A 23003-nucleotide genomic window follows, 5' to 3' on the forward strand; every position below is an offset into this window, starting at 1 on the left:
GGGGAAGTCAGAGGCCTCACCTCCTCGGCTTGAGGGGACAGGTGCCCGTCGAAGCAGCAGCGACTGTGGGAGTCCCCTCGGAGCCCTGGCCTCAGCCCTGCAGGCTCCAGGGCCCCTGGCTGGTCCAGCCCCACACAGACCCCGCGGTGCAGGCAGCTCAGGAGGAGGGCGGCAGCGCGTCCCTGTGCCCCCTTCTTCCCCGTCCTGCCCCTTTAGAGCCCAGCTCCCTCTGCCCGGACCACCTCCCGCACGCAGACCTCTGGCTCCCGGCTGCCTACATCACGGCTTGGTGTTTGTACACATTACAGATCAATCGCCGGTAGGTCTAGTTAACATCCATCACCTCACATAGTTAAACATTTTTTCCTGCAGTGAGAACTTTTAAGGTCTACTCTCTCAGCAACTTCCACATACACGACATAGCAGTGTTAACTACCATCACCATGCTGAACATTTCATTCCCAGGACACACTTATTTTATAGCTGGAAGTTTGTACCTTTCGACCCCCTTCACCCATTTCACCCACTCCCTGTCCCTGTCTCTGGGAGCCACGAATCTGCTCTGTGTCTGTTTTTCTTCCTTTCTTTCTCTTTCTCTCTATTTTTGGCTGTGTTGGGTCTTCGTTGCTACGCGCGGGCTTTCTCTAGTTGCGGCAAGCAGGGGCTACTCTTTGTTGTGGTGCGCGGGCTTCTCATTGCGGTGGCTTCTCTTGTTGTGGACCACGGGCTCTAGGCAGGCGGGCTCAGTAGTTGTGGCTCGTGGGCTCTAGAGCGCAGGCTCAGTAGTTGTGACGTACAGGCTTAGTTGCTCTGCGGCATGTGGGATCTTCCCGGACCAGGGCTCAAACCTGTGTCCCCTACGTTGGCAGGTGGATTCTTAAGCACTGCGCCACCAGCGAAGTCCCTATTACGTAGTTGTTTTTGTTTTTGTTTTTTGCGGTACACGGGCTTCTCACTGTTGTGGCCTCTCCCGTTGCGGAGTACAGGCTCCGGATGCGCAGGCTCAGCGGCCATGGCTCACGGGCCCAGCCGCTCCGCGGCATGTGGGATCTTCCCGGACCGGGGCACGAACCTGTGTCCCCTGCATCGGCAGGCGGACTCTCAACCACTGCGCCATCAGGGAAGCCCTACATAGTTTTTATTCACTGTAAAATTGGTGCCACAGTCATTTAAGAAAAATTGGAAAGTACAAAAAAGTAAAAAATCCTGCGATTTTATGATTTGACTGTAACCAGCCCATGGTTTCTGGTTATATTACTTTCCAGTCTTTTTTCTTCTTTTTAAAATTCGGCTTCTATTCCTGAGTTCGCGAGTAGCGACTGCACTGGTCCCGCTTCTCCGCGCGCGGCCTCCAGCGACCTGGCGAGGGGCGGGGCCTGGAGGTGGGCCTGGGGCGGAGCCTTGTCAGGGTGCGGCCGGGAAGGGGCGGGGCCGCAGCAAGGTTGAGGAAATGATGGGGTGGGGGCGTGGCCGGCAGTGAGGGGGCGGAGCCTTTTCGGGGCGGGGCGGAAGCTACAGGAAGTGGGCCTGCGGCGGTTGCGCGCTCCGCCCCCGGAATGTCGGCTTTTTTCCCGCCCGAGGCCTGTGCGCAGCCGTCTCGCCGCCTGGCGCCGCCGTGGGAGGTGAGTACCGCCCGGCGTCCCCAGTCCCCGCGTCCTCCGCCCCTGGGCCGCCCCCTCCCTGCCCCCGCGCGCTCCGTCTCGCTGCTTCCTCCGCGTGAGGCAGACGCGGGTGCGGGCCGAGGCGCCTCCCCGGCTCGCGCTGCCCTGGACACGCAGCGGCCGGCGGAAGTGGGTTGTTGAGTGACTTAGTGACCGGAAACCCCGAGAAGTCCGAGACCCTCAGCCAGCAGGCCGGGCGCGGGACGTGGGGCGCGTTTCTTTCATCCAGCGAGCGGGACGCGCTGCGCTGCCGGGTGGGATGGCCCTCACGGGGGAGGGAGCGGTCTTCACTGAGGGGGGCCTCACCCCTGAGACCCTTTTGGGCGACTCCGCCCCGGCCATGCCCCTCCTGCGGGTCTGTCTGCTGCCCAGGCCTCCGTCGGCGGCCTCAGCAGGGGCACGTGGTTCCCAGTCCCATCCCACCCGTCGGGACGCCCGCAGGTCGGGCTGGGGGCTCTCCTGGGCCCGGGTCCCTGCTATCTCCGGGCAAACCCTGAGCCCGCCGGGAGCCACGGCTGACTGTCCCTGGTAGAGGGTCTGCGCTCGAGCTGGGGGAGGGTGGGAGGAGCCCTCCGGCTGCAGGGGTTGAGCTGGCTCTAGGAAGGCACCGCGGGGCGGCTTCTGGCCTCCTGCCGCGAGGGGGCAGCCTTTCCGCTGGGGTCCAAGGACGGACTTCTCTGGGCTGGGCCCAGAGAAGGCTCCGCGGGACTGAGTGCTGTGTGGTGGGAGTGGCGACGGTGGGACACCGGGATGCAGGCTTTGGAGCAGAGAGCTGCCGGAAAAGGGGCTGGGTCCCGTAAGTCTTGTCTGAGGAGGTCAGGCCATCCGACGTGGACTCTGAGGGGTGGATAGGAGCTTGCCAGCAGTGCGGGAGTGCTGGGGGAGGGGCCCTGCTCCCGGGCCTTCGCAGACCCAGGACTGGAGGTCCCACTTACTGCAGGTGCGAGCGGCCTGCCTGGAAGCCCCGGCACCCAGGGGCAAGGAGGAGGGAGACCGGCCTGGCGCTGCGGCCGCCTGCCTGTGGCGGGGGAGGGGGGGGGCTGTGCCCGGATGGAGGAGCGCGCGTCGTGCGGCGGTGCCCGGGACGCCGCGTCTGGACTGTCGGCCCTGAGAAGCCTCCCTCCAGAGCTGTGGCAGGTGCTTCTGTGGCTGCGCCTCTGGTGGCCGGACGTCAGGTGGGGGCTGTGGAGGCCCGGAGTGCCCCCCACCCCGCTGGGCCTCCCTTGCACAGGATCTGACAGTAGTACCTGGGCCCCCGGGCCCCCGGGGGTCACACGGGTGCGTCCCCGAAGCACACGCGGAGCTCACTGAGCGGGACACGCCGGCAGAGCTTTGTGTCTGGACGAATGCTGATCGGAGACGGAGACGCTTGAGTACCCTGCCGCCCCAGAGCCAGGGCTCTCCCCGCGGGGCTGCGCAGCCTGGGTTCCCGGCCGCCGCCCCACGTCCCAGCCCTGCTCCCCTGCACCTGTTAGACCCGGGGTGGTGGTGGGGGGGCCTGGCCTTTCCGCAGACCCCTCCCTGCGGGCAGCCTTGGGGGCTGGGGGAAGCGTGGGGCGGTGCCGTGGACCCTCTCTGGGCCTTTTCCCCAAGTGCCCGACCCGGTCCTTTCCCTCCTTCCTCTCCCTCCCTCCTCTTCCTACCCGTGCTGGGCTGAATGGGGAAGTTTCCAGTGAACAGCAAACGTGATCATCTGGGTGAACCACAGAGCAGCCACTTCTGGAGGTTCTGCTGCAGATTGAGTTCTCGGTTGGCTTTTGTGTATTTGTGTCCAGGGTCCTAGAAGCCACCACTGGGACAATGAGGAAGTGGCTCGTTTGCAGTTATCCCCTTCCCTCAGTGTCCTGTCATCGCGGGCGGGGAGGAAACGAGTCCCCTCCGGGTCACAGAGCAGGTTGGAGAGGGGCTGGTCACCTTCAGGCACACGAGTGCCGTGGGGCCCGGGGACCTTCTGCCGCGGTGGAAGGATGTGGCGGCCGGCCGGGAGCGGGGCTGCCACGCGTGGGGGAGGGCTCTTCCGGGGCCAGGGGGTCCGGGTCACCAGGAGGGCCGTGGGACATCCCTTTTCTTCTCCCTGGCTCCAAAGCGAGGGAGGTTGTTTGGACAGAGGCCCACCTCGACGCTCTGGAGCGGCCCCCGGCACACCGGCCCCTGCGGGCCGTCTTGCTGCACCCTGTGTGCACACAACTCTCGGCCAGGGCCTGGGCAGGTCTGGCGGCGGTGGACGAGGATACTGGGACTCGGAGGCTTTTTGCACTGGGGGGTGGGTTTCACTTCTGGGGCTTGTGTGACGGGGTGGCTCCCCCTCTTTACTCCACCCTCCCTTGGGCTGCTTTTTTTTTTTAAACCTCTTTATTGAGATATTTCACATACCATAAAATCTGTCCATTTAAAGTGGTTTCCAGTTTACTCTCAGAGTTGTGCAGGCATCACCACAATCTAATTTTAGAGCATCTCAACAGCCCCCAAAGAAACCACGCACATTATCAGTCACCCCCCAGTCCCCTTATCCCCGCAGCCCCAGGTGACCCTTATCTACTTTTTTCTCTATGGAGTTGCCTATTCTGGGAAGTTCATATAAATGGAGTCATATAATCTGTGGTTTTCTTTGACTAGATTGTTTTCATTCAGCATAATGTTTCAGAGTTCATCCATGTTGTAGCCTGTGTCAGAATTTCCTTCCCTTTTATGGCCAAATAATACTCCATTTTATGGATCTACTACATTTTCCTTATCCATTCAACAGTTGATAGACATTCGGCTTTTTGCTGTCTCGAATAATGTCACGATGAACATTCGTGTACAAGTTTCTGTGTGGATGTGTGTTTTCGTTTCTCTTGTATATATGCATGCCTAGGAGTGGAATTGCTGGGTCTTGTGATACCTCTGTTTAACATTCAGAGGAGTTGCAGAACTGTTTTCCAAAGTGGCTGCACTATCTTCCATTTCCACGTGCACGGTATGAGGCTCCGGCTTCTCCACATCCTCGCTATCACTTGCTCTTATCCTTTTGGTTCTAGCCGTCCTCGTGGGTGTGAAGGGGTATCTCACTGTGGGTTTTTTTCCTTCCTTTCTTTTTTTGGGGGGGGGCGTGCCGCACACGTGGCTTGTGGGGAGCTTAGTTCCCCAACCAGGGATTGAACCTGAGCCCTCAGCAGTGAGAGTGCAGAGTCCTAACCACTGGACCGCCAGGGAATTCCCCTCATTGTGGTTTTTTTTTTTTTTTTTTTTGCTGTACGCGGGCCTCTCACTGCTGTGGCCTCTCCCGTTGCGGAGCACAGGCTCCGGACACACAGGCTCCGCGGCCATGGCTCACGGGCCCAGCCGCTCCGCGACATGTGGGATCTTCCGGGATCGGGGCACGAACCCGTGTCCCCTGCATCGGCAGGCGGACTCTCAACCACTGCGCCACCAGGGAAGCCCCTCATTGTGGTTTTGATTAGCATTTCCATAGTGGTTAATGATGTGGAGTGTCTTTGCATATGCCTGGTGACCATTTGTATATCTTTGGATCCTATTAAAATCTTTTGCCCAATTTTTCACTGGGTTGTCTTTTTATTGTTGTTAACAAGAATTCTTTGTATATTCTGGGTACAAGTCCCTTGTCTGGTAAATGATTCGCAAGCATTTTTTCCCATTCTGTGCGTTGTGTTTTCACTGATCGTTTCCTTTGAAGCACAAAGGTTTTTAATTTTCAAGAAGTCCAGTTTATCTATTTTTTTCTTGTATGACTTGTTCTTCTGGTGTCATATGTAAGAAATCACTGCCTCTCCCAAGGTCAAAAAGTTTTATTCCTTTGTTCTCTTCTAAGAGTTTTTTTTTTTTTTTTAATGGTTTTAGCTCTTATATTTAGGCCTATGATATGTTTTGAGTTCGTTTTTGTATATGAGATGAGGTAGGGGCCCAAATTCATGCTTTCGCCCCTGTGATACCCAGCTGTCCCAGCACCATTTGCTGAAAAGCCTATTCTTTACCCTGGTCTTGGCCCCTTTGTCAGAGGTCGATGAACCATAAATATTAGGGGTTTATTTACGGACTGTCATTTCTGGCCCATTGATCTGTGAGGTTATCCTTTGCCAGTACCACATTGTCTCAATTACTGTAGCTCAGTCATAAGTTTTGAAGTTGGGGAGTGTGAGTCCGCCAGTTTTGTTCTTTTTTACTTTGGCTCTTCTGTGCCCCTTGCATTTCCTCACGAAACAGGAGCCATTTGTCACTTTCTGCAAAGAAGCCAGCTGGGAGCTTGAGGGTAATTGTGTTGAGTCCGTCGGTGTCTCGGGGGCCCCCACTGGCGGAATGGAATACATCTTCCAGTCCCTGGACAGGAATGATTTCATTTATTTAGATCTTGACTTTCCTTCCACGATGTCCGTGGTTTTCGCTGTACAAGTCTGACACGTCTTCTGTTCAGTGTATCCCGAAGTACCTTAGTTCTCTTGGTGCTGCTCTGTTTCTCGGTTTCACATTTGGGTTGTTTATTGCGGGCACGTAGAAGTACAACAGATCTTGCAGAGATTGTGTGCTGCAGCGCTGGTGAACTCATTTATTACTTCCAGGGGTGTTTTAGTGGATTCCTTGGGCTTTCCCTTATGTAAGATCATGTCATATCTGTATCTTGAAGTCTCTCAGTTGCTCCCAGCGTGTGCAGCCAGGGTTGAAAGCCAGTGGTTGCCAGGCCTGTGGGATGGAGGGGAGGGCCGAGGAGCGGGGCAAGCACTGGGGTTTCTGAGGATGTGCCCAGCGCCTGGGGAGGCCTGAGGGCCGGAGAGCTCGGCACAGAGGAGCCAAGAGAGACAGACCAGCGTCCACACGCCAGCTTCGGTCCTGGCGAATCCAGGTGGCAAGGGGCTGGAAGTGAGGCCACACTGTGTTCTGGGTGAGTGGCAGCTCCCACCCCGCCACGAGTCGTCAGAAGGGGCCCACGTGGACACTGGCCTGGGCCTCCTGTGGCTCTGCATTGACCCTGCTCACCCGCTTTGGGGGAAGGACTGTCTTACGCGACCTCAGCAGACCTGGCGGGCGCCTTAGAAATCCACGTTATCTAGAAACTGGTTGTATCACCTATCTTACTGGTTCCCTTATTAATTAATGAGCTAATAAATAAAATCTTGGACATGTGTTGATTTTATTGTTTTGTATTTGTATGAAAGTCATGGTTTCTCCCTTTTCTTTGGCTGGCAGTTTTGGAGCCGTCCCTGAAAGCGTGCCGGTGGGTCTCAGCCCCCAGAGGCCACGTCTCAGGGCCAGTGGAATGGCTCCCTCTGTCCTGTGTTTGGCTGGGTTTTGCGTTTGCACATGTGCACCAGTTACTCCTTTGATGCCGTTGTTGACTGTGGTCCTTGTGGGCAGGTGTCAGAGGTCTGCTCTGTGTTGAGCGGGACAGGACGGAGAATCTGGGTGGTCAGACGGTGGTTTGTGTCCTTGGTCTCTTCTGAGCTCAGTTCAGAATTTCGTGCTACCACGGAGAACCACTCCTTGACATCCGGACCCGTGAGCCTTGGTGTTTCTGTGTTTACTCTTGACCTGGCCCTGAAGTTGTGGGACCGACGCCGTGTGCCCTGTGGGTCTGTAATTCAGCAAGGCCTTGGCCTCTTGGTGTGTAAATGTGCGAAACGTTTTCTCATCATTAGGGAGTTAGGCTGTGAAGTGTCTCAGATTGGAGGAACTCTGTTCTCATTGGCTTGTGGACCTAAATAAATGCTTATATAAATCAAATATTTCTAAAATTTCCAGAAAATCAGGAAATCTCGTTTCTAATAATTTAAATGCATTAGACTTTAAAAAATTTAGAATGCACAGAAACTCAAATTTTATTTATTTATTTTTGGCTGCGTTGGGTCTTCGTTGCTGTGTGCGGACTTTCTTTAGTTGCGGCGAGAGGAGGCTACTCTTCGTTATGGAGCGCGGGCTTCTCATTGCGGTGGCTTCTCTTGTTGCGGAGCGCGAGCTTCAGTAGTTGTGGTGCGTGAGCTCAGTAGTCGTGGCTCGCGGGCTCTAGAGCACAGGCTCAGTAGTTGTGGCGCACAGGCTTAGTTGGTCCGCGGCATGTGGGATCTTCCCAGACCAGGGCTCGAACCCGTGTCCCCTGCATTGGCGGGCGGATTCTTAACCACTGCGCCACCAAGGAAGTCCAAACTCGGAAACGCTTTAAGAATACAGGTTTACAAACAGACTCACAGGTACAGAGAACAAACCAGTAGCTACCAGTGGGAGAGGGAAGGGGGAAGGGCAAGATGGGGAGGGGATTAAGAGGTACAAACTACTATGTATAAAATAAATAAGCTACAGGGATAATATTGTACACTACAGGGAATACAGCCAGTATTTTATAATAACTATAAATGGAGTATAACCTTTAAAAATTGTGAATCACTATGTTGTACACCTGTAACTTATACATCAACTATCACAAAAAAGAATGCAGGTTCACATAATTAAGATAAATCTTTGGCAAATGAGGATAAATTAATAATTCGTGGTTTAAAAAAGCTGTGTCTTTTCTCTGATTTATCGGTATTATGCTTAATATTGATTACATGTAATAATATATCAATATAACGTTGATATAATACATTTTATTGTAATTGGTTTCTGCCCAAACTCCTACAGGTTTACTTATCAAATCAGCTAATATTACTCTTACATGATGTTTAAAGTTAAGATAAATGTAAATTTGTTTTCAACTAAGTTGAATAGAATTCTGACATTGTTTTTGCTTTAACAATATTCCAGGGTACAGCTTGGACACACATTAAGTTGAGTTAATGATGGCAATCACTGTCTACCTAGGTAATTTCTAGGTAAGACAGGATACCGAAGCATTGGGTACCAGGTGTAAGTTCAAGTGTTTTCAGTGTCCCCAGCAGAGGCTTCGTCTCTGGCTGGTGTTGCTCAGCGTGTCTGCACTGTGGGGACGCCCAGGGCACGCATGCTGCTGGAGATAGCGTCTGAGCTGTGTGACACCCGGGCATCTGGTTTTCTGTGAAGGAAGGTCAGTCACTTGGGTTGAGTCGTAATTAAAATGGATGACAGAGAAAAACTGTTGTATATGTGCTTTTATTTTCAAGGAAAGGGGGTCTCTCCCCCCCCCCTCAAACTTTTTGGTCTCTCTTTTACACATAAAAATTACTGAGGACCGTGAAAAGCTTTTGATTAAGTGGTTTTTATCTATTTTCTCTGTGAGAAAGTAAAACGAGAAAATTTTCAAATATTGTTGATTTGTTTGAAAATATCAATGCCTGTTGCTTAACGAATATTTTTTTTAAATACTGTATTTTACAAAACAATGTTTTTAGTGAGAACATTGTTTCATTTTTTGTAAATCTCTTAAATGTCTGAGTCTGAGAAGAAGCTATGAAGTCTCACAATTTTCGCAAAGTTTGCTTGTTTTGATGGTCTTGCCTCCTTTCCTGCCAAAACGTTTTTTTTTGTTTTTGTTTTTTTTAATTGTTTATTTTTGGCCACACCGCGGAGCTTGTGGAACCTTGGTTCCCTGACCAGGGATCAAACCCACCCCTTGCAGTGGAAGCGCAGCGTCCTAACCACTGGAGCGCCAGGGAAGTCCCCAAAACAATACTTTTTGATGCTTTATGTTTTAAGGGGAAAAACAGCCCCACAGAGAACAAAGGTTGATCACTTATGAGGAGCTTAAGGTTTTCTTAGTTCCGTTCACTGATAGCCATGTCCTGTTTCCCAGACACCCGTGACCCCGTCTTCAGTGCCCAAGTGGACTCGGACAGGGCTTCCAGAGGTTGGACCCTGAATTTAGAAAAATAAATGTTTTCAGGGTGTCTTTTACACCTGAAGCTATTATTGAGACTTCCCAGAGTGCCCCTGGAGAATCCCAGAGGCGTTTACCTTATAAAGAGAGCGATTATACAATTAATCAGATTTGTTGGAAGTGTTACTGTTGTGAGGCTGCTTTGGTTATGTTTACAGGAAACCGTGACTCGTTTTAATGTTCCAGAAGCTGTGTGCTATATGGGGACGCCTTTATCCTCAGGGGAAACACTGATCACGTGTGTTACGTACTGTACCCCAAAAGAGAATCTGACCCCCTCCGTTCTGATGTTGTCGGTTAGAGAAACACATGAATCACCCCGGTAGCCTGTGCCCTCTGGGGATGACTTGGGGCTTTTCGTGTGTGTCCTCAGCAAAGAAGGACTGGATCAGAGGCTTGTGGAAAGGCTGGTACCAGGTACTTTGAACTAGTGAAACTTCACAAACAGGCTTTCGTGTTCTCCTGGCTTCAACAACTCAGAGCTTCGCCCAGGGTGCAGGTCAGGGTTTCCAGGCTCTTCTGGATGCAGACGGCGTGGGCGCAGCTGCCGGGACCCACAGACCAAGGTGGGAAACTGGTGGTTTGCTCGGAATATTGCTGACGTTTCCATTTCTGTTTTCTAGACACACGAAACTTTCTCTTTCTTCAACTGTCTGTAACCCATAAAAACCTGGTAGGCGGAAACGACACCTGGTCCTTCCTGACAGAGTTCTTGCTAAGTTGCCTCATTTTGTGTGACGGTACAGCTGTTTGCATAGGTTCAAAAAGACGGCTCTGGCGGGGGGGTGTTTTCTTTCATACTTTTTTTATTGTGGTAAAATAGATGAAAATTTTACCGTTTTAATCAGTTAAGTGTACAGCTCAGTGGCATTAATAGGAATTAATAATCCTCTAGAAAACAGACACAGTTTCTCACGCAAGTGGGGCAAGACGGCGTGTGTCCTTCTGCGTCCGCCTTGTTCTGTTCCGTGTAACGTCCTCAGGGTGCCTCCACTTTGTCGCGGGTGCCAGAATTTCCTTCTTTGTGGTGCGTGGGGTAAAATACACATAAAACTTTCCACCACAACCACTTCCGAATGTCCCCGCACTGAGGCGCCACCACCCCGTCCTCTCCAGGACCCTCGCATCTCCCCGCCCCGGGCCCGCGGTCCACTTTCCAGCAGAGAAGTGGGCTCACGAAGCGGCCGCCCTGTGCGTCTGGCTCACGTCGCTCGGCTCAGGGTCCTCCCTGTGCGGCAGGTGCCAGACTCTCCTTCTCTGTGAGGCTGAACGAGACTCGCCACGTGAGGGACACGCCGCGTCCATCCACGCACCCATCAGCGGACGTTGCGTTGTCACCACCTGTGCTGTTGTAAGTGATGCAGCCAGGAGGGTGGGTGTGCACGTACCCGGAAGCAGAGTTCCTAGAACAGACGGTACTTCTGTGTGTACGTGTGTGAGCAGCTGCCTCCTGCCCTGCGTTCTTTTCACCAGGACGTAATATAACTGGACAGCTTGAGAGCCTTCCTCAGACCGTCCTGTTTCTCAGTGATGCTTGTGTGATCGACTGTGACAGGCCACTTGTCACAGAACTGAGCTGCCTGTAGGGAGTGAAGGCTACAGAGCCCCCCAGGAAAGCCAGTCTGGCCCTGGGGTCCCCGCCCTCCGTGGTGGGAAGGTCGCTTCCTGCAGGCTGGGGAATCTGAGATAAGTGGGGACCTGAGTAAGAGAGGCCGGGACTGAACATACGAGTGGGCGACGGCAGAGCAGCCTGCCCGGCCCCGCCCCGGTGACCACCAGCCCGGGAGGTCAGGTCAGAGTGCTCTCTGGGACAGTCCAGGGAGCTAAAAATAACTTCAGGACTCGATTGATACCTGACAGCTTCTCTCCTTTCTGTTTGTGCCTCCGACGTGGGGCGGCACAGAGGACGCCATCTCACAGGGAGCCACGGCCAGCGGGCCCCCTGCTTCCCCCGCGGGCTCCTCTGCAAAGCTCCCCACCCCCTGCCTGCATTTGAGTCTCTGCCACGTGCAAGTGTCTGGATCCGTGGCCCCTGTTCCCCTGGCTGGGCTTCCTTTTCTCCGCACACATTTAGAGGGGCCACAGGTGGATCCTGTGGACTTGCTTGGCCTGGCGCTCCTGCCCGCCCTCTGGGTAGCACAGTCCAGCCTGAGCTTCCTGGTGAGAATTTCCAGACAGAAGCTGATCTTGTGGCATTAGTAGTTGTTTAATCTAAATTTGCAAAAGAAACCTAGGAGGCCTGGCTGGTTAATTAACATTCTTAGGAGACCCGCCCTGTTTGTGTGTGTCAAAGAATAATCTTTGAGATCATTACCAGTCCGGAGACTGTCAGGAAATCTGTGAAAGACTTTGAAATGGGCAAAAACCCTGCATATTCTGGCCAGCTCACCGTTTCTGCTTTTCTTGTCTTTGAGCTATTTTACACCTCTGTAAGCTGCAGAAAACAGATGCTGATGCCGGTGATTTGTGCATAGAAATGCAGGTGGTCTGCCGTGGGTGCTTGTGTGCTCTGAGTGGTTTTAACATCTTTGTTTCCCCCATTAAATAATCAGTTACATAAAATCTTTAGTAAGTGTTCATTTCAGAAGGAAAAAAACGAAATCTACCTCCAAACCCACTGTCTTTCTGAGGAAAACACCGGGGCCCAGCCGTCCTGCAGAGGCACTTTCTCCTGTGCATCCATCCCGTCTGGGTCAGCATCCGTGTTCTGCTCTCATTCTATATCCTTACGTATAGAGGGAGAGCTATAAAGACATACATGCACAGGTGACCTTCGAACAACAAGGGTTTGAACTGCATGGGCCCCGCCTTCTGTGGGGATGTTTTTCACTAGTAAATGCCCCATGGGGGCTGTTGGTTGAATTGGAGAATGCAGATCGTGGATACAACGAAACTCTACGCCCGCTGACCCCGGCGTTGTTCAAGGGTCACTTATGTAAAGGCATTAAAACATTTTGTGGCAGTATCTGTTGAGGCGGGAAATGAGCACAGTGCCAGCGATGTGGACGTGGATCAGGGCCGCGGGGACAGTGGGGAGGGGGGTTCCCGGCGGAAGGCAGATTTTATGTGAGTTACCCCTTGATGGCGGCCTCCCCGGTTTTCGGAAGCTCGTTCCTGAGAGGGCGCGGTGGAGGCCGAGGCTGTGACTGTGGACGTGGGCTGGCTTCTGCGGCCTTTCCCCCAGGGGCCTGCTCTGTGGCACGTTGTCCTGCAGCTCTCCCTCCTGCCCTGGAGGCCCGTGGAGGCCCTCGGGCCGGCGTCCTGCTGCTTCCTGTCTGTCCCTCCACTCATCTGCGTCCTTTGCAGCCTGCCCGGCCCCAGGGTGGGCTCATCCCACTCCCAGTGGGTGGCCTGGGTCCTGGGGATGCAGGCCCCCAAGGCCCCCGCCCGCGCTCCGGGGGTGGTGGTGGTGGGGGGGAGCCTTGCCCTTTCTCCCTGGAGAGGAGCTGGTTGTTCTCTCTTTACCCCCTGTGTATTCAGGAACCATATGGAGGTTCCAAATGTGACTGTTCCTGCCCTACGAGAGGAGCCGTTCATTGGGTTTAGCCTAATACTGTGTGTAAACACACATTCACTGGTGCGGACCTTTTAACCGGGGATTATTCTGTTGACACTGCTCTGCAGAAACATTTCCGGTCTGTTTGGATGTCTCTACGGTGCACACAGCTCTCATTCTTTTATATTTTCCATGTTGGGGGCATAATCTTTTTAAACTCAGTCTCCAGATGGGCTTTTTGTCTGCTCAGTTGTTTATGCTGCCGGGTTATTTAGTGTGGATTTATATGCCATCTGGAAGCCTCAATCTTTTGTGTGACTGTCAAATACACATTCTTTCTTTCTTTATACACATCTTTCTGTGCAAGACTGATCTCACCAGCCCTTGCAGCCGCGTGGCCCTGGGCCCAGGCGTGCCTGTTTTCTCACCCCCTCGGTGCTCTGGGGCTGCAGCTGGGGAGGGTCGGTGGGGAGCTAGGTGATGGGGTGGGGCCGTGGTAAGGACACAGCAGGTCCCTGGAAACGTGCAGGTGTGTTTCGTGGAGGGAGCCGGCGCTCCAAGTCCTGTATTGACTTGCACAGGGGTCGGGAGCAGACGGCCCTGTCTGCCTGACCAGTGAGCTCGGGCTGGGGGCCGGGCTGAGGTGGGCCGGCCCGGGCAGCAGGGCTCCCTGTTCTTCCCTGGGGGTCCTGGGGGGGTGTCCCCGCGGGGCCCTGCACCCACCCTGTGTGTGTCCTCTTCCAGGCTGCCGACCCGCACCCCTGTGAGCTGGAGCCCACGACGCTGCCTGGGCCATGGACTCGAAGGTCAGATGGGCGGTGGTCCTGGGGGTGTGGGCGGCGGAGCCTCGGCTCCCAGCTCTCGGGAGCACAGGGCGGATAACCCCCTCCTCCCCTCACCGCTTCCGCCTGCTCCTGTGCAGGATGGGCTCAGAGCTATAGCGTCACCGAGGTCGCGTGGGCCAGTCCCCTGCCTCAGCAGGATGGGGCCTAAATGGCGCCTTGTGCTTTGAGTGAGTTTAAAAGAGAAAGTCACGCCTGGCCCAGCAGAAGGTCTTCTTCACCTCCTTCCTGTCTTTGCCAGGCAGTGTGGCATCTTCGGGTGCCCAGCCTGGGGCCCTCCGTGACCCCACCAGACCCATGGGGGCGGCCTCACTAGGTTCACGAGCCTGGCCCGGTTTCTGCATCTCTGAGCAGACAGCGCCTGGGGTCTCAGTGTGCGCTTCTCAAACATCCCTCTGCAGCCCTGGGAGCCGTGTGGTTCCCAGCTTAGCAGCTCAGGAGAAACGTCAGCTACGTGAGCAGAAGAGGTTTCGGGAGCTGCCCAGGTGCCCCTTCTCCTGACGACTTCAGTGGGAAAGGGCAGACACACTCCCAGGGCTTTGCTTTCCCGTTTCTTCCCTTCAAGCTGAGAAAACCGAGACACAGGCGTGCCCCACAGTCAGGTTCATGGTGAGACATCCAGCAGCTTCCTCTTCCCCCGTCAGAAATTTCACCGTGCTATAGACTTTCTGACTTTTTTCCCCCTATAGATTTTCAGACATTTTTCTGATTTTGATTCCAGGTTTTTTTTTTTTAATTACAGTAAAATTTACCATTTTAACCTTTTATTGATTGATTGATTGATTGGCTGTGCTGGGTCTTCATTGTGGTGCGCGGGCTTCTCATTGTGGAGCACGGGCTCTAGGCGTGCGGGCTTCAATAGTTGCAGCACGCGGGCTCAGTAGTTGTGGCTCGTGGGCTCTAGAGCGCAGGCTCAGTAGCTGTGGCGCACGGGCTTAGTTGCTCCGCAGCATGTGGGATCTTCCCGGACCAGGGCTCGAACCCGTGTCCCCTGCGTCGGCAGGTGGATCCTTAACCACCGCGCCACCAGGGAAGCCCCTGTATTAACCTTTTTTAAGTGTCCGGCTCAGTGGCGTTAAGCGCACTCGCGTCTCTCTGCCACCACCGCCCCCTTTTCTCTGTGCACTTGATGCTTCAGGGACCACACAGATGAGAAGCATGGAGCAGTGCATGTCCTCTTTTGTCGGGCTTGTATCACTGAGCATGATGGCTTGGGTTTTTTTTTTTTTTTTTTTTTTTTTTTTACTGTTTGTATGGTGCTGTTCATCTATACTGTAGCATTCTTTGATTTTTTTTGATATGTAGAAAATGAGATTGATTTTGTTTTGTTTTGTTTTTACTGTTTGTTTGGTGCTGTTTTCTCCAGGTTTGGACACCAGGATTAGTCTAGTTTATCGCACACATTGGACAGCTTTCCATCGTTTTCTCTGCACTGGCACTGATTTTATAGCACGAGTTATTTTTGCCTCCTATAGATGAAATCTGTATTATGTCCGGCAAGATTTCCTAAGTCTTGATCGTTGCTCTTAACGTACTTTTTCCTGTGACCTAAAAGGATAAACTATCAAATCTTCCACCTTCTGAGACATCCATTTCAGCTTGTATCAATTGTCCATCCTTGGCTTGTCACCAGCCTTGCTTGTTCTTGGTGTTAAGTGCTGTTGGTCTTCTGGGCTGGCTGCCTGTTTGGCAGTCCAGGCCAGCCTGTTCTTGACATGCTCAGAACGGAGTCTGTCCACACGCTTCCCAGCCAGCCGCATGGCACTAAACACGTGGCTCCAGGGCCTGAGCCCTCTAACACGGGATGCTCTCCTTCTCGCCCGGCCACTTCTGTTCTTTGTGTTTCGGGGGGAAAGGCAGAGGTCACTGCATCTCGGTTTGATACCTGACCTGGCGTAGCTGCTGGCAATGCTGCTGCACACCCAGACTTCGGACCCTGTTTACTAACCTCTTGAAAAAGACGGCCTGGTTTAGTTCCCTGGGGCTGCGGCAGGGAAAGCCCACCAGCTGGGTATTTTCCTGAAGTGTCTGGAGGCCACAAGTCTGATATCAGGGTGTTGCAGGGTTGGTTCCTCCGGAGGCTCTGAGGAGTCTGCACTGGCATCCCTGTGTGTGTAAGTCCGCCCCTTTCTCTTGTAAAGACATGGGTCATGGGATAAGGCCCAGATCCAGGATGACCCGGCCTTAGCGTGACATCTGCAAAGACCCCATTTCCAAAGAAGGTCCTGCTCGCAGGTCCTGGCCGTCAGCAGCTGGGCCTGTCTCTGGGGGACACGGTTCAACTGCGGCCCCGCCTCAGCCCCTCTCCCCTCCTGACCAGGACGTCTCCTGAGGTAGAGACGCAGCACGTTCTTGAGTTTCTCAGCTGCCTTGTGCCACTGGCCTCACTGTACAGATTTAGTAGAGCTTTTATATACATTTTCCCCCTTTTAGGAGTAATTCTGGAGAAGTAAAGGCTGAATAGCAATACATAAGCACCTTATTTTATGCATTTTGTTGAAAACAATTTGTCCTCTAAAAACTGGCTTCCCAAAGTTTTCTGATTTTCCTAATCAGAATATTTTTCTAGTATTTTCTAATGAAAAACATTATGGACTTAGAAGTAAATTTTACCTGCACCTTAATTTTCTCCCCATGACTTCTCCCAGCCCAGGCCGTATGTTTTGCGTGTGTTGATATGGGCGGTCTCGGCATCCTAGCCTCTCACGACGCCCTCTCATCCCAGGTCTGGGGGTGACCTGAGCACCCCTGGTCCTGCTCTGCACTTGCCTTCTGGTTGCCACATGCAGCGGCCCTCGTGGTTCCCCGAGTGCTGCTCGTGGGCTTGGCCAGGGGCTTATCTACCTGAGGTCAGCCAGGCCTGCCCAGAGGCAGGTGTTGCCTGTGGTCACTGCTGCCCGGGCTGTATTGAAAATCTGCTTTTGCACAACACCTTCCTGGGCCCACAAGGACATGATGGAAGAGGATGAGCTTCTAACTGCTGGATGCACTCCCAGTGAGCATGGGCTCTGGTTGGTAAAAGATACGTGGGGCCCAGAGCAGGCGTGCAGAGCCAGGATGGCACCTAGACACGTACGTGCCTGACCACCCACCCTGGGGCGCACCAGCTGGCCGCTGGCAGATGGGTCACCTTCTGCAGGATTGGAGCTTTCCGGCATCTGTACGTGGCCCTGCGGACTGGCCCCTGCCCGCTGGCAGGGTGTCCAGGCCCCGGGCCAGGGAGGCCATCCCGGGCCCGGCTGCCCGGCCTGGGGCCATGTTCCCACAGGACTCTCCTCTCAGGTCAGCAACGGCGCCAGCCCCCAGGACGAGCGCACCACAAGCCTGCTGGTGTTCAGCTTCCTCCAGAGCTGTCCGCACTCCCGTTGCCACCAAGAGCTGGAGGTGCTGGGCCGCAAGCTACCCGTGTGTGCGTCCCACGACGATGAGCTGCAGACGGATGGCAACGGGTGCAGCCACTTCCGTAACGAGGGGCCGGCAGAGACAGGTAGGCGCCGGGCCAGCCTCTGCGGCCCAGATCCGGCGGTGGGGCCTTCGGGCTCAGGTCCACCCCATGTCCAGCGGAGCAGGCCTCGTCGAGTCCACTCCGTTGAAACCCACTCGGGCTCCTGGGGATTCTTTGCATTTGTGCAGCGCCCACGCCTTACTCCTGTATGTGTTGTGGCTGTGATGATCTGCACGGTCACCAGGGCAGCGGGGACCTGGGGCCCTGCTCTGGGCCGGGCCGTCCTCCGGGTGTGGCGGATCCCAGGTGTGCGTCCCGCCCTCCGGCCTCAGCTTGGGCCCCCAGTGCTGCCAGCTGGGCGCCCCTCTGGAGGTGGGCCAGGCACAGCACACCCTGGAGCCCCCTGAGGAATTCTGTTGGGTCCCTGAACCAGCCTGTGCTTCGGGGGAGGCTCCCAGGTGTCCCCGACGCTCCCGGGAGGTCTGGGCTGGAGTCTGCTGTCTGGTGGGGGGGGGGTCACGGCCCTCGCGCGGCTTATCCGGCCTCTGGGCCGCCAGCTGTCTTAATTCGGGTGGCCGGCGGTGCAGCACGCGGTCCCCACCAGCCAGGGTTGCCTTAGGCCCCCCCTTTGGGAAGGGGCAGGAGTAGCTCTGCTGTCAGACCTGCTGCCCTGGTGGCCCCGTCTGCACCAAGCCCCCCTCAGACTGGAGCCTCACTGGACGCACAGGGCAGGGTGGGCGCTCGGGCAGAAGCGGGGTGTGGTCAGGAGCCTGAGGAGGTGTGGGAGCAACGGGCAGAACGGAGGCCTGGCTGCCACTCGTCGGTGGATTTGTTTGCTCAGCTGGACGGGAGGAGGTGGGAGAGCGGCGCTGTCGGGGGCTGTGTGGGAGGCAAGTCAGGACAAGCGTGAGGGCCGGGCTGCGAAGGGGACCACGGGGTCGAGCGTGGCCGGGCTGTCGACCCAGGTCGAGGTCGTCTCGGCAGGCGAGTGGTGACCTGTCCCCGAGCAGAGGTGGGCGGGTAGTGGGAGGTTTCGGGGCGAGGAGGGCTCGTGTTGGGGTCACACAGACACGTCTCAGTGAGGTCAGGGCTGCAGCCGGGCCCATGGAACTCCACGGGCGCACGGCCGTGCAGGCAGTGCTGGCAGATTCCACCAACCACAGGTTGGAAATACTTGGGGGGAAAGTTCCATAAAGTTCCCCAGAGCAAAACTGGAATTTGCTGTGCGCTGGCCCCTGGACTTTGGTGCCCGCAGTGGTCCTGGGCTGGCACCCACCCAGACCCCGAGGGACGAGTGTGCGGGCAGCTAGGCCCACAGGCCTAGGTTAAGGTTAAGGTTGCTGGTCGGGGTCCAGACCACAAGGCGTGGCACTTGGACCCTCTGGTTTCCCAGCATGTGTAGACGTGTACACTACATGGAGGTGTGTTCAGTGTGCAACAGCGCTGTCTTAACAGCGTTCGTGCCTTAATGAAAAGTACTTCACTGCTGCACGCTAAGCATCCTCTGCGCCTGCAGCGTGTTGAAGCAGTGACGTCACTGGTCACCACACAAATATAGAATAATGAAAAAGTGAAATATTGCGAGAATTACCAAAATGTGACACAGAGACACAGAGTGAGCAAATGCTGTTGGAAAAACAATGCCAACAACTCTCTCAACGCAGGGCTGGCTGCCACACGCCTTCCACCTGTGTGACGGGCAGAGGGGGGCTGGAGGCGAGGCACGTACACTTCCTGTGCTGCAGGGAGAAGCGAGGGGGCTGGCTACTCAGTGCCCCAGGTCCCCAGCTGCGTACCCGGGAGTCAGCCCACAGCTGGGAACCCCAGAGCCCCTGGAAGCTTCTCTTCTGGGGAGGGGCTCAGATGGTGTCCAGGAAGGAAGAGCGTGGCATCTGGGGAGGTGGGGGTGTGGAGGGGAGGCAAAGTCCAGAAGGAGAGGCCGCGGAGCCTCTGTCCTGACCGCTTCCTCTGCCGACAGCCATCGGACACTGGGCTTCGAGCCCAGGTTGTGGCTACCCCAGCATCACAGGTCCTTCTCCCGCCCGGCCCCTGCGCCTGGACCCGTGTCCACACCATCCTCACTGGGCTGTGGATGCAGGACCCACCCCTTTCCTGCAGCAGGTGGAGCGGGAGTGGGGTGTGAGTGGGGCATCGTCTGAAACCTCCCCCCTCGTCTGCACCTTAGACTCTGAGGCTCAGGAGGAAGTGGTCCGGGACATCGCCAGGCAGCTTGCCCAGATTGGGGACAGGATGGAGTGCAGCATCCGCCCAGGGCTGGTGGCCGGCCTGGCCGCGCAGTTCAGGAACACGAGCCTGTCGGAGGAGGTGAGTGAGAAAACCCACGGGGCTCGTCCTCTGCCTCCTGGCAGACAGACCAGCGTCCGGGGAGGTGGCTCAGCTCGTGACTGCTGCAGAGAGTCAGCCTGGCGAACTGTCTCTCGGAAGAAAGTCACTTGACACCTGACACCTGAAAACCTGAACCTGAAGTCGGACTCGAGAGTCTGGGGACGGAGCCCCCCAGAGGTTAACAAGATGGATGTGACTCTTCCTGAAACACGTTCCACTCCTCTGACTGCCGAGGTGGCGGGGCCCCCGTGACCTAGAAACGCTCTCGGGCTGGGCCCGGCGGGTCGAGCCTCCTCCCTCCTGCCTCCGGGAGGGCCTGTCAGGGAGCCTCCCTCTGAGCTTCGCTGGCCGGTGTGTTTCAGACACATGCTGCTGGTGCCATTTCTTGCTGCCACGTGTTGGCACGTGGAAGGTCTTTTCCGGTCTGGCGGTCCACGAGGCCTCTCCCGGCAGGAGCTCCCCATCCCGCTCCCTGCTCCCATGTACCGGGGCCGGACCCCTGGGCGGTGACTGACCTTGATCTCAGGTGCCTCCAAGCAGGAGACAAGGACACGCCGCAGGGGGGTGAGGGGGGTGTGTGGGGGGGGTGCCTCGCCTGCCCCCGGCTTTGCCTCCTCTCCTCTGGCCTCCTCAGCTGTTTACAGCACTTCCCTCCTCCCCGCGGGAGGCCTGGTAACCACGCCTCTGCTTCCACGTGCAGGACAAGAGGCGGTGCCTGGCGGCCGCGCTGGAACAGCTCACACAGCTCTACCCTGCGGACGTGGACCGCGAGAAGACCCTGCTGCTGCTGACCATGCTCGTGGCCAAAAAGGTGGCCGACCACTCGCCCGCTGTGCTCCAAGATGTCTTCCGCACCACAGTGACCTTCATCAACCGGAACCTTCTCGCCTACGTGAGGAACTTAGTCCACAACGTAAGAGCCAGGGGTGGCAGCTCCTGGGCCCTTACCAACCCCCCACCTTGGTGTCTGCCTCTCCCCACCCCGGCCCCCTCTGAGCTCTGGGACCCTCGCTGCAGGGCTGCCTGCTGGGGACAGACCCCAGGGAAGGTGCTCACGGCCCTTCCCGCTCAGGAGGAAAGGCTCGGTTCTGCGTCCGGGAGTCCGGCTGTTTCTGAGAGGAGCTGCTCTCACAGGGCAGCGGAGGCCGACTGTGCACCCTTCACAGGCTTGTGAGAGCTGCTGGGGGGGTGAGCGGGAGAGAGGGCTGCGGGGGCCCACGCTGGGCTTCCAGTCTGCTGTCAGCCTCACCTTGTCACCAAAATGAGTATAATTTAAATTAAAACACATGCTTACCAAGGAGGGTGAGAGGTCACAAGGGGGTAAAAACTGCACACATCTGTCCTCCACCCAGGATATTAGGAGGTCTGGTGCTTCAGTTTCATAGACCACCTGGAAGGGAAAGTGGATGTATCTTATCTATAAATTTTGGGGTTTTATGTGTCGGGAATGTTGCTCAGGCGTCTGACCCTCTTAATATGTAGTTGATGAGCCTTAAAAGCATTCTCTCTGCATGGCTTTCAGTTATATGGGCTTTTAAAAATAAAAACCAGAGGGAGAACACAAACCCCAACTCGTTGCGAAACCAAGCTGAGCTGTTGTTGGAAGGAGGTAAGCCTCCTAACAGCTTCCAGACACTGTGGGGCCGAAACAGAACCTTGGTCCAGTCCTCACATCCACTGAGGTGCCTCTTGGCACCGTAAGTGACTTGGTGAAAGCTGTGTTTGTTTGCAAAGCCCCGGCTGCACTGCTGCTGACTGTGGCCCCAGAGGCTCAGGTCTAGGGTCCTGGCTCAGGAGGGAGGCTGGCTAATCCCGGCTGTTGTCCTTTCTTGCTCCAGGAGATGGACTGAAGGGACGACTCGGCAGAAGCGCGACTGGTTACCACTTGAGCTGGTGACAGCGGTGTAGCCGTCTCCACAGAGGTGGAGCCTCGGCCACTGTAACGTGCGCAGAGAGGACAGGCACGAGGTGACAGCTGTCTCTCTCACCATTTTAAAGCCAGGGACCATTTAGGAATTTCTTCACGTACATGTGTGAATGTTTCACATCATCTACATCCACCCACATACTGTGCCTTTACCTAATGTCTGCTGGAAACGTCCCCGCCTGAAAATCAGATCTAAAAGCAGATCGTGAGTTCCCTCGTGGTCCAGTGGTTGGGACTCCTCTGTGCTTCCACTTCAGGGACCAGGTCTGATCCCTGGTTGGGGAACTAAGATCCCACAAGCTGCAGCCAAAAAAGAAAAAAAGAACAACAAAATAAAAGCAGATTGACAAATAAAAGAAGAAAAAGAACACACTTAATGTTTTTTTGTTTTTTAAAAAAACCCACTTGGGGGGCTTCCCTGGTGGCGCAGTGGTTGAGAGTCCGCCTGCCGATGCAGGGGACACGGGTTAGTGCCCCGGTCCGGGAAGATCCCACATGCCGCGGAGCGGCTGGGCCCGTGAGCCATGGCCGCTGAGCCTGCGCGTCCGGAGCCTGTGCTCCGCAACGGGAGAGGCCACAGCAGTGAGAGGCCCGCGTACTGAAAACCCACTTGGGACTTTCCTGGCGGTCCAGTGGTTAAGACTCCGTGCTTCCACTGCAGGGGGTGCAGGTTTGATCCCTGGTCAGAGAACTAAGATCCTACATACCGTGCAGCACAGCAAAAAAAAAAAAAAGCGCACCCTTGGTGGTGGTACCACAGGCAGTGTGAGGGGACCAGGGACTGGCGAGGGACTGGCGAGGGACAAGTGAAAAATTCCTCTCAAACCAGGGACACCTTCATAGTAAGGAAGTGCAGTCTTTTTTTTTTTAGGTTTCATAGAGAGGTTTAATGCTGTGTGTGTTCACACACCAAAGCTTTTTCCACCAACACAGGACATCTAACTCACCGTGTATTTCCTCGAGGTCCATCCCAAGAGCCTGGGCCATTCCAGATGCAGATGGAAGAAGGCAGCACCACCGCACCCTGGAAGGTCCAAGGGGGTGGGTTTAATCAACCGTCCTTCTTGAACTTGCCGCTGACGTAGGGCACCCGGTCCAGAATCAGTCAGTGGCCCATACCAGCCCCACGGCTCCCATGGCGCCCCACAGGCCCACTGTGGGTGACCGGTTTCTGGCCAGCTGGCGGCAGCAAGGGCCCATGACCTGCTCAGCATCGCGGCTCCGTCCCGGCTCAGGGTGACCCCGGCCCCGCTGGCTCAGGCGCACTCAGTCTTGCTGTTCAAAAACCAAGCAGCACCAGAGGTTCTGGACTCAAACTTTTTTTTTTTTTTTTTGCGTTACGCGGGCCTCTCACTGTTGTGGCCTCTCCCGTTGCGGAGCACAGACCCAGCGGCCATGGCTCACAGGCCCAGCCGCTCCGCGGCATGTGGGACCCTCCCGGACCGGGGCACGAACCTGTGTCCCCTGCATCGGCAGGCGGACTCTCAACCACGGCGCCACCAGGGA

General features: G+C 55.6%; 1 protein-coding gene across 7 annotated transcripts; it reads left to right on the forward strand.

The window, feature by feature from the left end:
• Nucleotides 1-1520: 1520 nt before the first annotated feature.
• On the forward strand, nt 1521-21869 carry BID (BH3 interacting domain death agonist). Of its 7 annotated transcripts, none has more exons than XM_060111702.1 (6): nt 1539-1622; nt 13682-13743; nt 17062-17266; nt 19410-19549; nt 20271-20483; nt 21409-21869. In XM_060111702.1, exons 2-6 carry the CDS (start codon nt 13732-13734, stop codon nt 21418-21420), a joined length of 582 nt encoding a protein of 193 aa, XP_059967685.1. In that variant the 5' UTR covers nt 1539-1622; nt 13682-13731; the 3' UTR covers nt 21421-21869. The 7 variants fall into 7 exon arrangements, with proteins under 7 accessions (XP_059967690.1, XP_059967684.1, XP_059967683.1 ...); XM_060111704.1 differs by lacking the exon at nt 1539-1622 and adding an exon at nt 1759-1790; XM_060111706.1 differs by lacking the exon at nt 1539-1622 and adding an exon at nt 1894-1915.
• The last annotated feature ends 1134 nt before the right edge of the window (nt 21870-23003 follow it).

Source organism: Mesoplodon densirostris, chromosome 11, assembly GCF_025265405.1.
Source record: "Mesoplodon densirostris isolate mMesDen1 chromosome 11, mMesDen1 primary haplotype, whole genome shotgun sequence".
Taxonomy (NCBI): domain Eukaryota; kingdom Metazoa; phylum Chordata; class Mammalia; order Artiodactyla; family Ziphiidae; genus Mesoplodon; species Mesoplodon densirostris.

Bases quoted from the DNA above. Each gene is read 5' to 3' on its own strand.
- BID (XM_060111700.1), top strand. From the start codon at position 1,557: ATGTCGGCTTTTTTCCCGCCCGAGGCCTGTGCGCAGCCGTCTCGCCGC. The intron at 1,623-17,061 runs GTGAGTACCGCC...CTCTCCTCTCAG, and splicing joins GCCTGGCGCCGCCGTGGGAG to GTCAGCAACGGCGCCAGCCC. The intron at 19,550-20,270 runs GTGAGTGAGAAA...TTCCACGTGCAG, and splicing joins ACACGAGCCTGTCGGAGGAG to GACAAGAGGCGGTGCCTGGC.